The 20789-nt window shown below is 40.2% G+C and overlaps 1 protein-coding gene across 1 annotated transcript in view; it reads left to right on the top strand.

Annotated features, from left to right (window-relative positions):
* The window catches only part of LOC124141160, a 56066-nt gene that overhangs the window by 2356 nt on the left and 32921 nt on the right, over positions 1-20789 (top strand). Inside the window, exons 2-14 of the mRNA XM_048392869.1 lie at positions 652-679; positions 7163-7683; positions 8189-8360; positions 8637-8812; positions 8991-9612; positions 9854-11275; positions 12291-12473; positions 14789-15003; positions 15831-15987; positions 16642-16742; positions 16940-17818; positions 18065-18294; positions 19307-19500. Of these exons, the coding sequence (XP_048248826.1) occupies positions 652-679; positions 7163-7683; positions 8189-8360; positions 8637-8812; positions 8991-9612; positions 9854-11275; positions 12291-12473; positions 14789-15003; positions 15831-15987; positions 16642-16742; positions 16940-17818; positions 18065-18294; positions 19307-19500 (4900 nt within the window). The remainder of the gene's footprint in view (positions 1-651; positions 680-7162; positions 7684-8188; positions 8361-8636; positions 8813-8990; positions 9613-9853; positions 11276-12290; positions 12474-14788; positions 15004-15830; positions 15988-16641; positions 16743-16939; positions 17819-18064; positions 18295-19306; positions 19501-20789) is intronic.

The following is a 20789-nucleotide window of genomic DNA, read 5'->3' as shown; positions in this document are numbered from 1 at the left end:
CATATTCAAGTTTCAATTTATGTCCCAATTTATGCAATTCATTTCAAATTTAGATTTACGTTTAAATTTACAAACATTTGTGTAAATATATTGTGTAAATTCACCAATAAGTAAATTTTGTAAAGGAGGGTTTTTCTTTCAGTGAGCCCGGGAAGGGATGGGTGTGGATCAAAACTTAAAGCAATATTAAATTACACTAAGACTGGCAGTCATGAAGAGACCTGATTGTTAAATGATTGTCAGGCGTGTGGTATATGAGACGTGGCTTATAACCAAACTGATGATATAAATTAAAGTATAATTTATAAAGATTCTACTTTCAATATGTCAGTAAGCATTTCCTAATTATCATCAGACGTAATTTGAACTCATATGTTAACAGTCTCAGCTACCAATCAGAACGTATTCTTACCCGGACGTCATCAGCTGACAATACCCGCCCTACCCGTGTGCCGGACAGTCAGACGAGGCGCGTATGTCGACTATGCAGTGATGGCACTTCAACATACAGCGCTGTTTTTCTTCATATTGGTATGTATTAAATAATATATTTGTATTTGTTAAGATAAACTATGTAATACTTTACAGCGTTTTACCTTCGTATGATCAAATCTAATTGTTATTACAACATTTTTGTTGTATTTTTTTCAGTTTTACGAAGTGTTTCCAAGTGAAACAGGTAGGTACAATATGACTTGTACTATCTTGAAATTGACATCATGTACATTTCATTCGTTTTTGTTTTAAGAAGATATTTACGTTTGAGAGCGTACCGTGCCTAAACGAATTTTCAAGGGTTTGATTTTGTCGGTAAAACCGTTCCTTTTTATTTCGTGCTTCAAACACTCCATATCCGCGTTGCATGTACGTTTAATATTAAATTGGTTCATGTTTTATATTTCTATGTGATGATGACTCATAACGTCATCATCGTGACAGAAAATAATGATCCGAAAATATTTTTAAGAGTTGGGACAAAGTAAGATTAACATCCATTTTTACGACATGACCATCATTGTAACTAATGTTATATTTGGGATAACACTTTCTTATTAAAGTACAGATTCTCGTACTTTTTTGGGTTGAGTCCCATCCGGGATTCGAACCCACACTGACAGAGTGAGGCATCTAATCGCCAGCACACAAAGTCAGCGAAGTGCTGGCGATTAGGTGCCTTACCAAATATAACATCAGTTACATTTGACCACTTTCTAAATGGCATTGTGTGTTCATGACCATCATTTTCGTAAGTAAACGCGACAAAACCCCTTTCATAATCATAGGGAATCTCAACTAAAAGCTGAGTTCACCGTACGACTCCGACTATATCGTGAGCACGTGTTTATGAATCACTATCAAATGGTGATGATAACCAGATGTCCGCGAAAATATTAGCCATCCGTAACATAGGTCAGAAACACATGCAAAGGCAAGTCAATTGTTCACCTGAAAAAAACAAAGTCAAGTAAAAATAGGAAACTGCATCGGACTTCATAAAAACATTTTGAATGAATGTTGTAACATGGCGCAGTCAACAATATTCCAACTATGTGACAGCAGCCTGCAAATACTCGAGTCTGGGTCAGTGAAACCAGTGAATAATAACGTGAGGCAACGATCCTCGCAGATCGGAGCAGATCAGTACGATAACACAGGCCAGTCATGTGGCTAAAAAAAATTTATTCATTATTTTAACGATTATGGCAGATTGCATTTACCCATTAGAATACACATAAACTGGAATTCAAACACTTTCAGTTTAATGACACGAATAAAACATAATTATATATATCTGCACATTCAATCATTTAACCGTCGAGTGACGGGGTGAGTGAGTGAGTATGGTTTTACGTCGCTTTTAGCAATATTCAAGCAATATCACGGCGGGGACACTAGAAATTGGCTTCCCACATTCCATGTCGGGAATCGAACCCCGGTCTTCGGCGTGACGAGCAAACGCTTTAACCACTAGGCTACCCGACCGCCCCTTTAACAGTCGAGAAATCCAGTAAAACGCTTCACTGTCCTTAAGGCAGTGATAAGTACACTTTTTTTCTTTTTTCACTTTTTATTTATTTGTATCTGATATGATTTAGTCCCTATTAAGCGACACTGTTGTACCAGGGTCGTACTATATTTGTCACCCGTGAAAGCCCGGGTTAGTATTGGTCTTCAGCAACCCATACTTGTCGTAACAGGCGACAGACGGGATCGGGTGGTCAGGCTCGCTGACTTGGTTTGCGTGAGTCGATGCTCATGATATCAATCACTGGATTTCTGGTCCAGATTCGATTATTTACAGACTGCCGTCATATAGCTGGAATATTGCTGAGTGCAGCGTTAAACAACAAACAAACTATATTTTTCTTTCAAAACTCTCTAATACCCACTTTCTAGACTTTCCCCATTCACCACTACCTCGACTCAATACTACCAAGGGAAACGCACAATGTTTATACAATCAGGTCGCTACTTTGACATGTGTCATGCATACCATTGAATAGACGTTAAGGAAACTAATACGACAGGAGTATTTACCAAACATACAGTTGTATCTTAGATATGTAGTTCCAATCAGGTTTAAACTTAGGTGTTTTCATTAAACATTCATGTCTACTGTAAACATTTACACACACTAAAGCAACAGTCACTTAGATACAGAATGTACATATTCAGATTCGCGGTATCAATATGTCTGTAAACGATGAATCTTGATACTTTGTGTATGTCCCAACTTGTGAATAATTGATATGAACATGAATCATTAATAACACACGTGCATCTAATTCGCCGGAAAGTGGCGTGTGTTGAGTTGAATAGTGGTATGAGTTTGGGTGTACTCATACTGTTGTATGTCGGTCGCCATAGCGATCAGTTTCATACGAGTATATCGCTGATATAAGACACAGACAAGATACCTAGTTTCATATCAAACCGCAGCAGAAGATTTTGTTGTTGTAATAGTTATTACTATTTTGTCCTCCACTCCAAAATGAATCTGTTTCGGTGGATAATCTGGACTGGTTATTCTATTGCGTTGATAATTTATATTTGTATAAAGAATTTTGGCTCAAGAAAATAATGTCGGTTGTCGAAATAAAATTGAAATAAAACAGCATATATTTTTTTCTCAGAATGGTATCTGTCATAGAAAAGCTTACCTTGCTATTAGCCCATGCTGAAAGTAGCATCAATTTATAACCAATGAGACTGCAGAGCGCATTTACTCCGAATATAGTTCGAACTTCCGGTATAATTGAATGGCATCATTCGTCAACACTCGCATGTTTCTGTAACCTACAACAAGGTCTACATTCGGTACGTCCCGGAAGTGGACGAGTTGGTCACGAATAAAAAAGGCATGTGCTCTGTTTGACTTGTCCGTGTTCGCCCTTAATACTACAGCAACTAAATAGTTAACTTTGTAGCGTAAAACATATTAAATATTTAATATAGAAACATTCCGGAATCAATAGTCAACTTTTACTTTTATATATATATATATATATATAGAGAGAGAGAGAGAGAGAGAGAGAGAGAGAGAGAGAGAGAGAGAGAGAGAGAGAGAGAGAGAGAGAGAGAGAGAGACCTATATCTATTTTATATCACTTACATTCAGTGAATTATATTAACGGTCTCGACGTGAATACAAAATTATTTCCTCATAATTTTCATTGTATTGCTTATTGTGAAATATAGGATCGGCGGACCTGCAAATCAAGTCATAAAAAAACTTTCACAAAGTATCAGCGTCGAAAATGGGCTTTTGCCCGCGACACTATTAGTTTTCGTGAAATATATTACAGTCTCAGCGTAAAGTTAAAATGACTCCTCATAATTTTAATGTTATTCCTAAATGAATATTCATGTCATTTTGGGGTAATGTTCACGTTACAATACGTACGGGTCACTTCGAACAGAAGCGGTGGTCGTAACTTAGTCTTTGAAGGATACAAATATCGTAACAAGAATAAGCGTACAAACAGTATCTTGACTTGGTCACCATCATGTTGTACTGCCACCATCAACACCAAAGATGACCGTGTCACTAAACTTGGTTCCATCCACAATCCTCCTGCTCAATGCCAATGTCGTTGTTGACCATTTCCTGTCCGAAATGAAGCAGATGGTCAAGGATAACGCCGCACCTGTGTCACAGATTTTCAGAGAAGTTGAAAGAAATTATTTCATGTTATTTGATAAAGAGATTTTAATGAACGGGGCCCAAACCATCCAACCATGACCAAGTTTATTGATATGAAAAAAACAGAACAAATCTCTTTAAAATCCTGGTCATGCAAATTTGTAGGTGTACATAATAAAAAGGAAATATCTCTCTCTGTTATATAAAATATAGCTTCGCAACCATCGCTTCATGAGTTCTTGACACGATTCCCATACTGCGTAACAACGTGGCCAGGTTAAGCTTCCATTACGTGCGGACATAGCGATAGTAAGCCGTTACAATATAAAGGATCGGCGGATCCGTAAACAACGAAATATTGTAGTCGTTTATTTTAGTTTTGTTTCCATACCGACTTTAATGTTGTGTTTTGCTATTTATATTATGTTTTTATATTTCGATCAAATGTTCAGTGCTTTGTAATTCATATTTTTATTTCCATCATGTTTTTTTATTAAAAAGAATCCGTAAGCCAAGTAAGTGAAGAGTGAGCGAGTTGGGTTTAACGCCGCTTTTAACATTATTCCAGTTATACCAGGGCGTGTCAGCTTATCCCGAAGTGATACAGGCCTCAGACGTCTGCCACTTCGGTGAAACCCACGAGCACGGGTATGGTGCTGACAAACCTAGAAACGTAATCGAGGCGAACCGGGATTCGAACCCACAATCATAGGTTTCTGGCGTGCCCAAGGAACGCAACTCTGCACAGCGAATCGCGGCGCTTTAGACAACTGGGCCACCCGTTCCCCCGGGATTGAAGATAAATATAAGTCAGTGAAAATGAACCGCCTCCTCTATTTATTTGGACAGTATGATTAAGGGAGGAGCATGTTGGAGCTATAACTATCTTAGCACAGATAAGCAGTAATCATTTACAAGTGTACTCTTTATTCACGCGTTGAGGTTCTCTTTCCATGCATTTGTACGTTAACAGATAGTATTCATCTCAACACCTCTATAATGTCATGCATGCATGCAAACACATCACAAACACACATGCAAACACATCACAAACACACATGCAAACATGCATTTCGCTGCGGTAAAACGTGGAACCTTTCCGTGTAGCGAGGTATTAGTACTTTTGGACAGCGTGAATAATTGACGTGTCAGGCTACAGGAGTAAACATTAGGATTAGGGAGGTAACTCTCATGAAGAAGCGTGGTGCATGGTTTAAAACATACACACAGCGTTGTGGATTGTCATATCTGCTTGTCATTTATAATATAATTAAATTTTCGTTGTGTTCATTGAAATTCCTGCATTCTGATTAGCTGAATTGGTCACGTGTTATTGCATTCATTTTCCAATTAATGTAAATAAAAATAAGCCACCTCCACCGAGGCGCACTACTTGTATTACTGCGAAATGTCAGGGAATCCCGATATTACAGTCGAGGGAATTCCCTTTCTGCTCACGTGTATCGTCATGCACAGGACATTTAGCGACATTCATGCATATTCATTGTCCAAACTACCCTTTGAAACCGAAGGCTGAGAATGAATGAAACAGCAAACGTGCAGGCTCGCTCGCCTGTTTTTTCCCGCTCGCCTCGGTTCAAATTTTATGTATCCGGGTTTCATTCCTAACTAGCATTTTTTCCACGGTGTTTTCCCGTTTACAGGGAATTAATGTTTGAATCTGGCGGTAACTGACCATGTCATTTGAAACAGCCGCCTTCTCCCGGGCATATTTCTTTCGGTTCGTTACAGTCTGACTGTTGCAGTTCTTCTCGTCTCTTGCCTTATTTGACAGGCCCTATGAACATTGTTTTGACCCTACTCTCCGTTCATTGGCTGCTGACTGTGTAGGCGTGTCAAGTTATGTGCATAAATTAAACGATCACCTGATTCATGTCACGTCACAGTATGTATTCATACACCTGGAATGTTTATCAATCTTGTCATTTTTGTCTGCTTTGTTATATTTTAACTGATTTTGGTTAAACTATTGTAGATAAAACATGTTTTACGTTGTCGAATTTAATTATAAGCATTGACTGTGTATTTTGTTCGGTTCATTGAGGTATGAATCGAAAAACCGATGTGCAAACTTTTGTAAGAATCCGCCTCGCGGATTCATACAGTTTGCACATCGGTTTTACAACGATGCACTTTGAAGATATTATTTATGAAAAGATTATTATAATAATATTACTCACTGTAGACATATCAATGTCAACAGTATCATGTATACCACTATGATTGTGTCAACTTAATTCCTATTGTTTCGGGAAAACAATAACAAATGTTTCAGGAAGTCAATTTTGTGAAAATTCCATATTGTCACAATGTACGATTCCAGCGTATCCCTCCCCTAAAAGCGTCTTAAAGCCATTTATTTATAAAGAATTTCTTTTATGAACGTTATTGCCAATTTATGACCACCCAACAGAGAAAGACTTGCGCCTCTCCGTCCAGACGATATGGCAATGCGGTTAACTTATTCATATATATGAATATGAATATGAATATGAATACATATGAATAGATAGGTCATATTACATCAACATTCCAGATTTCGCCGATTCTGCCCTGTCTGACAGTGATAATCATAACTAGCTCTCAGTTATCTAACGTTCACTAATGATGTTCATATGCAATAAACACATAATATGTGATGCAAACATCGTTTAGTCATTTGGTCAATTGTTATGATGCCTTATATTATATATGATCAAATATGTTTGACATATTTAACATTATTTCCAAAATTAGCATTCACGTACATATTTCAATAAGTCAACCAAGAAAACCTGATGTAACCAAGTACATATTATAATTTATCACGGCGTGACGAACGAACGCTTTAGCCACTACCTTACTGCCACATTTTGAAAACATGTTTACTATAGCATAGAGAACATCAGCTTAAACAGGCTGCAAGAGCGTATACACTTACATACCTCAAACGTGAGATGTTCTATATAAGCACAACAGTGGATTGAACACTATCCATATACTTTCTTGTTATTCCAGCCGAGAAGTTGGGCTGTTTTAAGGAAAACAAAAGAGACCGCCACTTCAAACTAAGCCCGGGACACTATGACCCCCAATCCCTTACCCCTGAGACATGTTCGAGTGTGTGCGGAGCCTACATGGCCCCCTACGCTGGGATGACTGACGGACGGTTCTGCTTCTGTGGGTCCACTAAACCAGAACAGACCTACAAGGCACCGGACGGGGATTGTACCAGCACCTGCTCAGGTGACGGCAAGAAGAAATGCGGGAGCCCTGATCACATTTCAGTGTATCACACCTTTCAGCCTATCAAAAAGGTTGAGCTGAAAGTCACTGGGAAATCCATTGTAGCAACGGGTGATCCGGTGACATTTGGTGTTAACGCGGAGGCAGGATACAACATCTTCTACCAGATGAACTACGGGGATGGCACGGAGGGCATGGACAGAAACGCTACAGGGATGTTCACCAAAACGTACCACATTCCTGGCAAACATGTTGCCAAGGTCACAGCGTCAGATGATAGTGGTTCTGTGAAGGTTAGATGTGCATGTATAAAGTCAAGAATTGTAAGAAAAGTTCCTTTTTGGTTTAAATAAATAGCATGGTCTAGAGAAAACAGGATCTCGGAATGTAACGTAGGTTACTGCAACCGTACTTCACCATTCTCAATTTGATAGATTCTTTCTTTTTTTTACACAAAATTAGAAAGCACGATTTGTGCATTTTAGCCCCTTGCCAAATTAAATGCCATCCATAGGGTACAAAGTTCTATTCTTCTAGGTTAAACGTGTATCCATTTTGGCACCCCAAATCATAAAGTCAGAATGTCTCAATGTCAGAATAAAATGATTATCAAAAAGGAGATTTTGTACCTATTCCTGAGGTAGAACCTTTTTTTAACAAAGTTTTATTAACAACTAGGAAAATAAAATGCACTTTGTGTCGTGAGAACACTTCTTCATAGTGTATTTGTTAGACTTGGTTTGGATACTTTCCAAGTCATAATCATGTAAAAGTATATCTACTCGCCCATTGTTGCAGAAAACTGGCGTTGCGGGAGTAACTGTACAGGCCCCAGTGAACAACGTAACCGTCGTCTGTCCCGACTTCAACAGCTACGAGACGCAGGAGTGTACGGTAACCATCACCCATGGCACAAACCTCCTCCTCCACGACAAAGTCGACAACAAAGACAGGACTATTAAAATAGCAGGTACAAATCTGTAATCGGCAATTTTGGCCATGATCAGTTGATCCCCACTGGTCATATATTTTCCTGTGATGAGGATTAGGTAACCATAAGTTGCTGTTTAAGGGAGGGGGGATAACATATCATAATAATAATTCATCATAATTTTGGAGCTGTTCCCACAAGAAGATAGTAAAATGAGTTCCCAAACATTTATTTGAAATTGGTCAGGAAAAGAAGTTGTCATCAACATGTTTTCGACTTCTGTCTGTTACTATTCAAACATATTTTGTTCTGTAGATCCTGTTATCGGCGTTGCTGGCTGTTGCGTTCCCTATACGGCGAAAGCACAACCAGAGAGCTTGTCAGGAGATGATAATGCCATCTTCATCATGCCTGCTGCAGAGTTCAGATTTCATGGAGTTGTTACACACTGGGAGTTGTGGGCGGACACAGCAGGCAAACTGACAGTCATGGTAATATGAACTTGAATTTCATGGTGAAATGTTAATTTGTTTACTCAGATGTGTAAATACAATGGTTCAGATAAACGTTATTTATGCACACATTTATGTGTGTATTTATGTCCACTTATCGACAATCAAGAGACCTTTCTGAAATCTGTTTCATTATTCTTGCTGTTTTTTCTTAAAGGTTCTGAAGCCTGATTGTGATGACTACTGCTATGAGACAAACACATGTGGAGGGCAATGTAAAGGAACCACATGTTCCTCAGATACAGGTTACTGTCATCAAGCTGGAACCTGCTCCAAAGATTGTAAAGAAACAGACCGGTACCCATCAGACACCCCCTTAGTTGACTATGTAGAACGTCAATCCGTTGAGCTGACAGTTTCCAAGGGCCATCAAGTTGTAGAATGTCCATATATGGATATTTTCCCTGGCGATATCATCGCCTATAAAAAATCAACAGGGTCTGCCACCATTACAGTGTCAAAAAAAGAGACAACAGGTGATCGCAAATACGATGGGACAGAGAAAAAGTTTACTAAGAACTCCGGAAATCCAGTTTCCAAGACCCGTCACCACCTGAGGGCCATCTACTCCAGTCAGACAAAAGTTTCTCTGGACTATAAATTCCAAGTAGCTAAGAAATACACCTTGAGTGTAAACGTCAGTAATGTTGACATTGAAGGCTCTGAAACTGCTACGACAGAGATCGACGTTCAGGAGGGCATCAATGCTACCATCCTTGCTGGCCCCAAATACCTTGCCGTCAACACAGATGGCATCTTTACCATCCTCCCTCATACAGGTAGGTTCAACCATCGTGCAAACATAGCACACTTAGACGATAGAGTCAGTCTTCTGGTCATGAGTATGGCATCAGTCTTGAGTTATTGTTCATTGGTTTGTAGCCGCTCTACGCATTTAACACAAGGACATGCCTATTACGTTAATCATTTTTGTCTTAATGTGGAGTATCTCGTGTCCTAGTTTGGATAATTGGGTTTACCATTTTCGTTCACTGGAAATTTCTTTAAATCGGGTTGCAGGTTCTTCCGTTAAACGAGACTGGGATTTTGGAGACAAGAGTACATTCAACGCCACAAACACTGACCAATACAAACACACTTATACCTCCAAGGGAGTGTACAAGATAAAAATCAGGTGCTGGAATTCGCGGAATACCAAAGAGAACGCTTCCATTGTGACTGTGGAAGAGGTAATAGTTGGCATCAGTGTTAAATACGCTCCATGTATAACGTTGTCTAACTGCAGCTTTGAAGTGACCGTCACAGGAGGCTCCAACTATGAAATTACATGGGACTTTGGTGACTTAACAAGCAACATAACTACGGAAGCAGAGTACTTAGAAAGCCATGTGGTGAACCATGTGTATAACATGGGCGATAATCTGTCTGTCACTGCCAACTGTTCCAATCACGTCAGTTCCAAGTCTTTCACATTCTTCCTACCTGTGCAGGAGGTGTGCGCTGGGTTGTCTCTTATTAGAACAGGTGCAGAAAAGGACGTACCTTTTACAATTGCATGGACACTAGATCATGGTTCCGACTGTAAGTTTGACCTCACATTCCGTGGGCAGCCGATTGCAATTGAGAAAGCTAACGCGACCACTAAGAGATGGGAAAGTGCAAGGCAGAATGGTCTGCCTGCTAACATATATCCGCTGATCCTCAAAGTACACAATGCAATTGGTCATGATGAGAAGCATGTCAATTTTACTGTTGAAACTGCTATGAAAGGAATGAAATCCAACTGTAGTGCTCCTTTGATTAGCACTGGCGAAGAAGCATCATGTTTTGTGACTATCGAAGAGGGATCAAATGTGCGGTGCGTTTGGGACTTTGATGATGGAACAGTCGAACATTTCAACCAAGGCCCACAGGATTGGGCATTGCGAGCCAACACCCCAGAGGTCCGTAAACACGTATTTACAAAGGGCAAGAATTACAATGTCACGATTACCTGTTCCAACAATGACAGAAGCGAACCTCAATACCACTCAATTCTCGTCATGCATGGTGTCAATGATGTCGAGTTCGAGCATGAGAACGCCGTACTCTTCGCTAGACCTGGAATAGGCATATTTACCTTTAAAGCACCAGGTGCTGATCCTAATGATGCAAAAGTTCAATTTTCCTTTGGTGACAATCAATTTGACACAAAAGAACTAAAAATGAACTTTAACTACACCCACCGTTACCGTGATGCAGGATGCTACAGGCTTTATGTCAGAATCTGGAATATTGTCGGGGTAAAGATATTTAACAACAGCCAAATTTGTGTCATTGAGAAGATTGTCGGCCTGAAGGTTCTCACCGAACCTGTTGCTGCTATCATCAACCAACCTCTTGTTGCCAAGGTGATCATGGAGTTTGGACCTGCTGGAAGCCTTACAAACATAACCTGCAACTATGGAGACGGAGAAGGGAGCAAATCATTCCTAAGACAAGGTACAAATTTGTAACATTGATGTTGATATTACTCTGGTCACCTTGATTTATGTAATATCAATAAGGAGTTGCTTATCTATCATTCTTTTTTTATTAATTATATTTAAAACATTTAAAGATATTGCAGTAAATATTATCATGGTTGTTATTAGAAGTAGTTCTTGTTTCAACGTGGCACTAGTATTGTTACTGGCCTAAAGTATGTGTAAGTGAGTTTGGTTTAACCTGGCTTTGAAGAGTATTTCAGTTACATCAGGGCGTGTACCATGTCAACTTTATGTGGGAGGAAAGCCCTTTGACTCCATTTAACGGGTACCACTATGGTGAACCCTGCTGACAAATTTAAAACAATAATCAGGGTAAACTGGGATCACGATCATTGGTTTCTGGCGGGACGCAAACCTGAACTGACGACATCTTCCCCAGGCTAGAGCGTCCTCTAGCCTTTTTATCAAAGTCTTGTTTCCACCTCTGCCACATCAACCCACTTTTCTGTGCTAAATATAATTGGACTATGCACATATCGCTAGCCCAATCAGAGAACGTTTTACAAAATCAACATCCACGACTGGTACACATTCGTATGAAAGTGATAAACCGCTGTCCTTTCTTTGTTGATACGAATATGTCACAGTGTTTTCCATCTTTTGAACCCCCCAACGATTGCCTATGTTTTTGTGTAAGGGATGAAATCGCGAATGTTTTCGTTATGTGATCGACTAGGGCGTCGCCTATGGTAGTCGCCATCTTTGTGAATCTATACGAGATAAGAACAGTGATCTGATTAGATATCACGTTTTCATTACAAGGGGCACAACTCGTGATCTACGCGAGGTGGCGCCAGGGTCGCATGGCCACCCATGACCCGGCCTGTTTAGAGAGAATGGTATCTGCCTCTGTGTATGATCATTGTTGCCATATTCATATGTGCTTTTAACTGACAGCTCGCCATCTTAAACAAAACTGTTTCTGTAATATGTTCAGTCTCAGTGAATATCCTCATTATTTGTTCAAGGCAAACAGATAGATGGCGAGGATGTCAGGTCCATTACCTACAAGGAACTGGGGGAGAAGACTATCACTTGTGACATTATAACGCCCCTCGAAACTCTGACTGCTTCCTATAAAGTCAAGGTGGACCAGGAAGTGTCTACGAATAACTGTCACATCACCACCAATTACCCTGTGGAACACGGAAGTAAGTCGGTGCTCAGATAACTGACATATCACCACCAATTACCCTATTAGAACACGGAAGTAAGTCAGTATTTAGGCAACTGTCTCATCACCACCCATTACCCTATTAGAACACGGAAGTAAGTCGGTGCTCAGATAACTGACACATCACCACCAACTACCCTATTAAAACACGGAAGTAAGTCAGTATTTAGGCAACTGTCTCATCACCACCCATTACCCTATTAGAACACGGAAGTAAGTCGGTGCTCAGATAACTGACACATCACCACCAACTACCCTATTAGAACACGGAAGTAAGTCAGTGCTCAGACAACTGACATATGACCACCCATTACCCTATTAGAACACGGAAGTAAGTCAGTATTTAGGTAACTGTCTCATCACTGCCGATTACCCTGTGGAACACGGAAGTAAGTCGGTGCTCAGATAACTGACACATCACAACCAACTACCCTATTAGAACACGGAAGTAAGTCGATGTTAAGGTTACTGTTGCATCACCACCAACTACCCTATTAGAACACGGAAATAAGTCGGTACTCAGATAACTGAAACGTCACCACCAACTACCCTATTAGAACACGGAAGTAAGTCGGTGTTTAGGTATCTGTCTCATCATCACCAACTACCCTGTGGAACACGGAAGTAAGTCGGTGTATAGGTAACTGTCTCATCACCACCAATTACCCTGTTGAACCCGGAAGTAAGTCGGTACTCAGATAACTGACACATCACCACCAAGTAACCTATGAGGACACGGAAGTAAGTCGGTGTATAGGTAACAGTCTCATCACCACCAATTACCCTGTTGAACCCGGAAGTAAGTCGGTACTCAGATAACTGACACATCACCACCAACTAACCTATCAGAACACAGAAGTAAGTCGGTGTTTAGGTAACTGTCTCATCACCGCCAATTATCCTGTTGAACCCGGAAGTAAGTCGGTACTCAGATAACTGACACATCACCACCAACTACCCTATTAAAACACGGAAGTAAGTCAGTATTTAGGCAACTGTCTCATCACCACCCATTACCCTATTAGAACACGGAAGTAAGTCGGTGCTCAGATAACTGACACATCACCACCAACTACCCTATTAAAACACGGAAGTAAGTCAGTATTTAGGCAACTGTCTCATCACCACCCATTACCCTATTAGAACACGGAAGTAAGTCGGTGCTCAGATAACTGACACATCACCACCAACTACCCTATTAGAACACGGAAGTAAGTCAGTGCTCAGACAACTGACATATGACCACCCATTACCCTATTAGAACACGGAAGTAAGTCAGTATTTAGGTAACTGTCTCATCACTGCCGATTACCCTGTGGAACACGGAAGTAAGTCGGTGCTCAGATAACTGACACATCACAACCAACTACCCTATTAGAACACGGAAGTAAGTCGATGTTAAGGTTACTGTTGCATCACCACCAACTACCCTATTAGAACACGGAAATAAGTCGGTACTCAGATAACTGAAACGTCACCACCAACTACCCTATTAGAACACGGAAGTAAGTCGGTGTTTAGGTATCTGTCTCATCATCACCAACTACCCTGTGGAACACGGAAGTAAGTCGGTGTATAGGTAACTGTCTCATCACCACCAATAACCCTGTTGAACCCGGAAGTAAGTCGGTACTCAGATAACTGACACATCACCACCAAGTAACCTATGAGGACACGGAAGTAAGTCGGTGTATAGGTAACAGTCTCATCACCACCAATTACCCTGTTGAACCCGGAAGTAAGTCGGTACTCAGATAACTGACACATCACCACCAACTAACCTATCAGAACACAGAAGTAAGTCGGTGTTTAGGTAACTGTCTCATCACCGCCAATTATCCTGTTGAACCCGGAAGTAAGTCGGTACTCAGATAACTGACACATCACCACCAACTACCCTATTAGAACACGGAAGTAAGTCGGTGTTTAGGTAACTGACACGTCACCACCAATTACCCTGTGGAACACGGAAGTACATGTAAGTCGGTACTCAGATAACTGTCTCATCACCACCAATTACCCCTGTGGAACACGGAAGTAAGTCGGTGCTCTGATAACTGACACGTCACCACAATTTATCCGGTAAACATGAAGAAAGATTATTTGATTTAAACAAGCTGCTTGTTATAGTAAGTGATATTTTTCTCTGTTATTTTTATTTTTATTATTATTATTAAGTATTACCGTGTAGTGGGGGAGTTTCCATTTCTATTTTGCACTATAACACGTTCTCACCTAATTGGTTTTCACGATGTTGGATTCAGAAAAAAATATCTCTATGCTATTATTCAGAGAAGATCGTCTACTCTGTGGTGTGTGACAAGGACCCTATGCCTACCAACTCGTACATCACGATTGATCACGGTGATGGCACCTCTGAAAAGATCTCGTTCACTGGAACAGCGGGTGTTCCACAGACTATTTCCTACCTGCCCCCGAAGGACGGACATTTTATAGCCAAAATATCATTGGGCAACGGGGGGTCTTCGATGAATGTTTCTCTTCCGGTAAGCAGTGACATTTAAACTTTTTGGAAATCTGATGATGGTACATAGAACATAATGCATAGGTAATATTTTTGTTTAGGGCGTATCATTATTTGACATATACTGATAGGAATATGAACTTCAGTAATAGAACAAGAACTGAATGTAGTAATATTGCCAATAACAAAATGTGCACTAAATTAAACATATTTAAATATGTACATGCATGACTGCAAGAATCTGAATTTTGCCCAAAAATGTTGAATTTAGCCTTTTCGCATTCTTTTATAAGGCATTTTACAATGGTAAGTGCTTGAGGACTTGGAATAACCAAATCCTAAGAAGCTTGGTCTGAAAATCTGTGATTCTCGATGTGCCCATGAGCGTGACGCACCATACGTGACTTTCAATTTGACATCAATCTGGACATATATATGGACTCCAATTGTGCCATCAGTGTCCCCGTCGACAGTATTTGTTTATGTATGATAATACACGACTGCACGACCAGATCACTCCGATACAAATCCTTCGAAAACTCCGTATAAGTGTGCCTGACTTCTGTTTTCGTGGCCCACAACATCACAAATGTGAACAATAACAGTCTCTATAGATCTCTAGCGTAAAGTTCTAGGAGGAGATCACGGTTGTCTTTTCTTATTCCGATGGTGATCTTGTCCTTCGTTCGAAGCTGTCACTAACATGAAAGCAGAATTGAGTTTGTTGATTTTCACGCCTTCAGTAAAGGGTCGTACAGTTAACATAAACGTCTTTGGAGAGCACTCCACTGTTCTTTAACTAGTTTTGGGTAGTATACATTGATGCCAACCCCCATGCGTTTTACACAGGCTGGCAGCTACAAGCGCCTGGTGGGCAACCCTGGATTCAAGTGTCAGTACAAACAAGCCGTTCCAGTCAATAGTGGCTACAAAGACGGTATTGAAGGCATTAACAAGAACTTTCCCACATCCTCACCTCTCACATGCCGTGTACAGGTAGATGAAGGTAGGACACAAGAATCCACTACTTCAATAGATACCGTATAACCGAGGCCACTGGAATGGCTTTTACCAATTATTGTATTTCTTTTACTCGCAAGTTTTAAACTTCATTAAGCCGCCTCTTGTGAGGAGCACAATGTGTGAAGTCAATTTCTGGTCACAAATTTTTTTATATCCGGTTTACAAACGTTCTAATTTACAATTAATACAAATATATTTTACTTTGTTGAAGGCCTATTCTAAACCAATTACCATACCTTCACATCAGAATGAAGAGATCTGATCGGTCCACATGATCTTGATAAAATACTGTGCAGCCCGCCTAGGAGGGTAATAAATCTCTTATACCCCACCACGAGCAATACAGGCTGCACGTGGATTCGGAGAGACAGAATAAATCCCTTGAACCCCGCTTCAAAGCAAAAAGCCGCAAGCTTTTTCCGAGACAATGGAAGTCCCATGACATAGAATTCATGTTAATTCTTTTTTAATTCTTTGTAAAGTCGCACTAAAACATGTCAGTAAGATACATTTGGTGTAACATGATCACTCTCGAGACGCATAAGACCCCAAGTGCCCTTCGTGATCCTGCTACAACTTATAATGAAGTGGTATCCCATTCTATTGACGCTGAACTCTTCCATGCTTATCTTGTCAGGAACACCTGTTTACTACGAGATGACGGCCACACACGAGTCAGGAACACCCGTGGTGGTGTGTAACCAGACATCATCTCCTATCATCTGTTCGATCAAGAAGGTAACAGTATGCATTATGTATCCATGCCTGTGTACTCGATGCTGACAAAATAATAAAGGCATAACCTGTATAAGTGTTTTGGTTTTACAGCAACAATAGCTTAAAATATTAAGATAAGATGATTGTGTGCATACTCCCGTGAACATACTACTGTTATCTGTTTAGCGGAATGTTAATAGCGTTCTGTACTGTTTCAGTCCGGGCTTTATACTGCAACTCTTAAAGTGGGGAACCCTCTTGGAGCCGTCTCTGCAGATCCAAAGGATCTGCAAATGAAGGAGCCTGTGCAAGGCATCCATGTGGTCGATCTCACACCCAAGGCCAAGCCTGACGAAGAAAAAACTTTCAGGATATCTTTTGATTCCATGGGTGATGAGACCTGTATAAACATCGATTTTGGGGATGATGAAGGAGAAACGTACAACTATGGTACGGAAGACTGGTGCGAGAGAGAGTCATCATTCGATGATGGAGAGTTCATGGATGAGATGACAAATCCAATGGAGGTAACCAGAACATACTACGAGAACCAGAACTATGAACTGAAAGCAACAGCAGTTAACCTGTTTTCGGATGCAAGGGTTACATTCTCGTTCTCGGTCAGTGATCAAGACTGTAACAAACCTGAAGTTGACATTGAGGATGCTGTCACCGTATTTACTAGTCCTATGGTGTTCGAGAAGAGCAAAGGTATAGTAATAAGAGGTAAAGCCAATATCACATGCGCAGCGAGTTTGCAAAACACAAAATCCTGGAAAATCGAGGTAATTGACCCAGACTGGGGATCAGTAAAGAAGACATTGGATTTGCAATCTGACAAGGCTGAGTTTGTGGTTAAAGCAAAATCTCTTCCCTATGGCCTCTACAAGGCAACATACAGCATCCAGATGGACCTGTCAGATGGGACTAATTTTGTTGAATCTGCATGTTCATATTTCAAGGTCACAAAGTCGAAATTAGTTGTAGTCATGGAAGCAGGTGGAATAAGTGAAGTTGATCGAGGTGAAAACCGGATGGTGACCTTAAGCCCAGAAAAGTATTCATATGATCCAGATATCGACAGGTCTGTAGACCAGGTAAGATTTTATCAACTTTTTCTCATATTCTAAAAAAAGAAACTAAAATCATCTCATATCCTCCCTTTACTGTATCTCTGTCTTATAATCATGCGATTCCCGGAAATCAGTGATAAGTTATATTGAAAGGCAATTCCCTTTAAATTTCTATTTTCAACACCTTTTGTCAATGATGTATTACTATTCATTAGTTGCCTTCGATTCATAACATGCAAATAGTTTATGGAAAATCTTTCTATACCCTAGGGCTTCGAGAGTTACACATGGAATTGTAAGTTGATGAAGAAAGTGTCCTCCAAGTCGGCGTGCGAGTCCTTGTCCAAAATGACCACTGGCTCCATCTCCTTCAATAGCAGCATCTTCGAGTCCGGGGAACAGATCCAGCTAACATGCAACGTCACGAAAGACTCTCGCTCTGCCGTCGGAAAGATCATGATCAACTTCATTACGGGCCAACCACCTAACCTTTATATCGAGTAAGTCAACTGAGATATATGCAGAGTAGCAACTTCTGTGGAAAATCGACCTAAAGCTAAAGGAACCTCTATTTAAAACTCTGTACCATTTCTACCTACATTCCCAAAGCATTATACTTACCAAAAGCATCCGCAACGTGGTCGAAGGATTTATTTTTCTTGGGTGAACACTGTATGGAGACTGAATTGTTTATCTAAATAGGGATCATGCTCCACAATCTGTTCTCTTTAGACGTACTTTTAGTCGTGAGTGAGTGAGTGAGTTGGAGTGAGTGACCCATTGTGTTGCCTTTTATGATTGTAAACCTATTCTGTGTGATTTATTATAATTTGTTAGGTGATTTACGGACTTCCCAATTTAGTTTTGAACGTACTGATTTCTGGTTAACCTTGGCGTTTCACCTTGTGAATTAACCCATAACACTCTCTAAATGCCAATTAATACCCTCAGCAGCCACCACAGATGTGACGTTTTGTGTGATATTGACTATTATATATTCCATTTATTTGATACGTATTTTTATGTTAACTTTAATTGAATAAAACTTATATAATTATTTATGTACGGCCGCGAAGCCGTGGATTGAATATTGAGTGAGTGAGTTTGGTTTTAGGCCGTTTCGGGCAATATTCATGCATCATGGGGGACACCAAAAATGGGCTTCACACTGGTGAAAGATTGATATACATCACAAAATCTATTAGGACAAATAACCAAAATGGTGCTTCAACGACTTGACTAAAGCGCCAGTTTATCAGCAACATTTTTCCTTTAATATGAACTTTGACCATATAAAGAACAATCTAGAAAAAGTCAACGCTAAATCAATCTCGAATAACCTTTTTTAGATCTTTGCCTTTTCCCTTTCACAAAAACACCTTCGCCAAGTGACAGTATTACATTATGTACCATAATATTTGGGCGAAATCCTTGTGCTGTAAATTGATAGAAATCAGCGGAATAAGGCAGACTGTGTATAGTGTGACCAGTGTAGCCAGTTGTTGCTTTTAGGCCTGTCGGCAGCAGTAGAACGGTTCAGTTGACCGACTCTAAGATGGTGTCCTCTGAGGAGAGGTTGGCCCTGAGGGTTCGCTGCAAGGACTGTGAGAAGGTCAAGCTGTCCTGCGAGTGGACGGCCTATTCGTATGTTGTTGGCTGGCCTTGGAGAGACTACTCCGACAACGAAGTGGCTGGTAGAATTACTGGTGGGTATGATGACGTATAGGACATATTTCTGTTAAATGTTGTGTAGATAAATAGAGTTGACAGAGATCACTGCTGAATCGCAAACTGGGGAATACGCGGGCTGGTCAAAAGGTTATGAGCCTAACAATGAAAACCAACAATTGTGAAAGTGTTTTAAATTATATTTTTCAACATAATCTCCCTGCTTTTCAATACACTTCTCATATAGATAGTGAAGCTTTTCTCCACGAAGGTGTTCATTCACTTAAGGAAACAAGAGGAAATCATTTGATGCAGGTCTGGCAAATATGGAGGGTGGGGAAGCTCTGCTAACCCACAATGTCACATAGCAAGTCGAGAGAAGTGAGAAGAGGCATTGTCATGAAAGTGTAGAACTCCAGCAGTCAGCATTCCTCGCCGTTTTTCTTTGATAGAATGCCTCAGGTGATGGAACAAATCAGCAACGTTGACACCAGTCACTGTCTTTTGACTTTCCAAGAACAAGAACAAGAATCCCACCCTTTGTATCCCAGAATACAGTGGCCATAATTTTATTCCCTGAAGACTTTTCTTTGATATCGGAGAAGTGTAATGGTACCAATCCAAGGATTGACGTTATGACTTGGGATCATAGTGGTAGACCCATGTTTCATCAACCGTTACTGATCTCTTTTTGAATTTGAAGAAATCCTCCTCAATTAGCTCTAACTTTTCTCTGGCAATGTCAGTTCTTTTTCCTTAAGATCAGAGTTTGGAAACTTTGGCACCCAATGAGCAGATATCTTATTCATCTGTTAATGTTCATGAATAATAGTTTCAATGGATTCATTGCTCAGACCTGTGTCTTCCACAAGTTCAGCAATGGTAATACGTCTATCTCCTTCTTTGAATCTTCATTGGTTGAAGATGAGTGACGTCCAGACCTAGGGTCGTCATCATAAAGGCTTATTCTCCAAGCTTTAAACATAACTGCCCAACGTTTAAAAGTGGAATAGCTGAGACATCTATCCCTATACACTTGTGACATGCGGTCATGAATTTCTTGGGGAGTACTTTTCTTTTCTTTAAAGTCAAAGTCAAAAACCTGATGACTGCTCTGTATTCGTCCTTTTACATATCTGTATCCATTTCGGCCCCAATCACGTTCAACTGGCTGTCACTAATATCCAAACGGCCTCAACAGACCAAATGCACTTGCAATGAACTTCTCAAACAATGTACCACATTGACATGGTCACTTTGTTATGGCCTACAGTTGAAAGTTAGTCAGGCTTAGAACTTTTTGACCATCCATCGTATTCTGAATTAT

Source organism: Haliotis rufescens, unplaced genomic scaffold (assembly GCF_023055435.1).
Source record: "Haliotis rufescens isolate VD_foot unplaced genomic scaffold, xgHalRufe1.0.p SCAF_11, whole genome shotgun sequence".
Classification (NCBI taxonomy): domain Eukaryota; kingdom Metazoa; phylum Mollusca; class Gastropoda; order Lepetellida; family Haliotidae; genus Haliotis; species Haliotis rufescens.
Note: the sequence above shows the minus strand (reverse complement) of the source record. Positions and strands in the feature narration are given on the sequence as shown.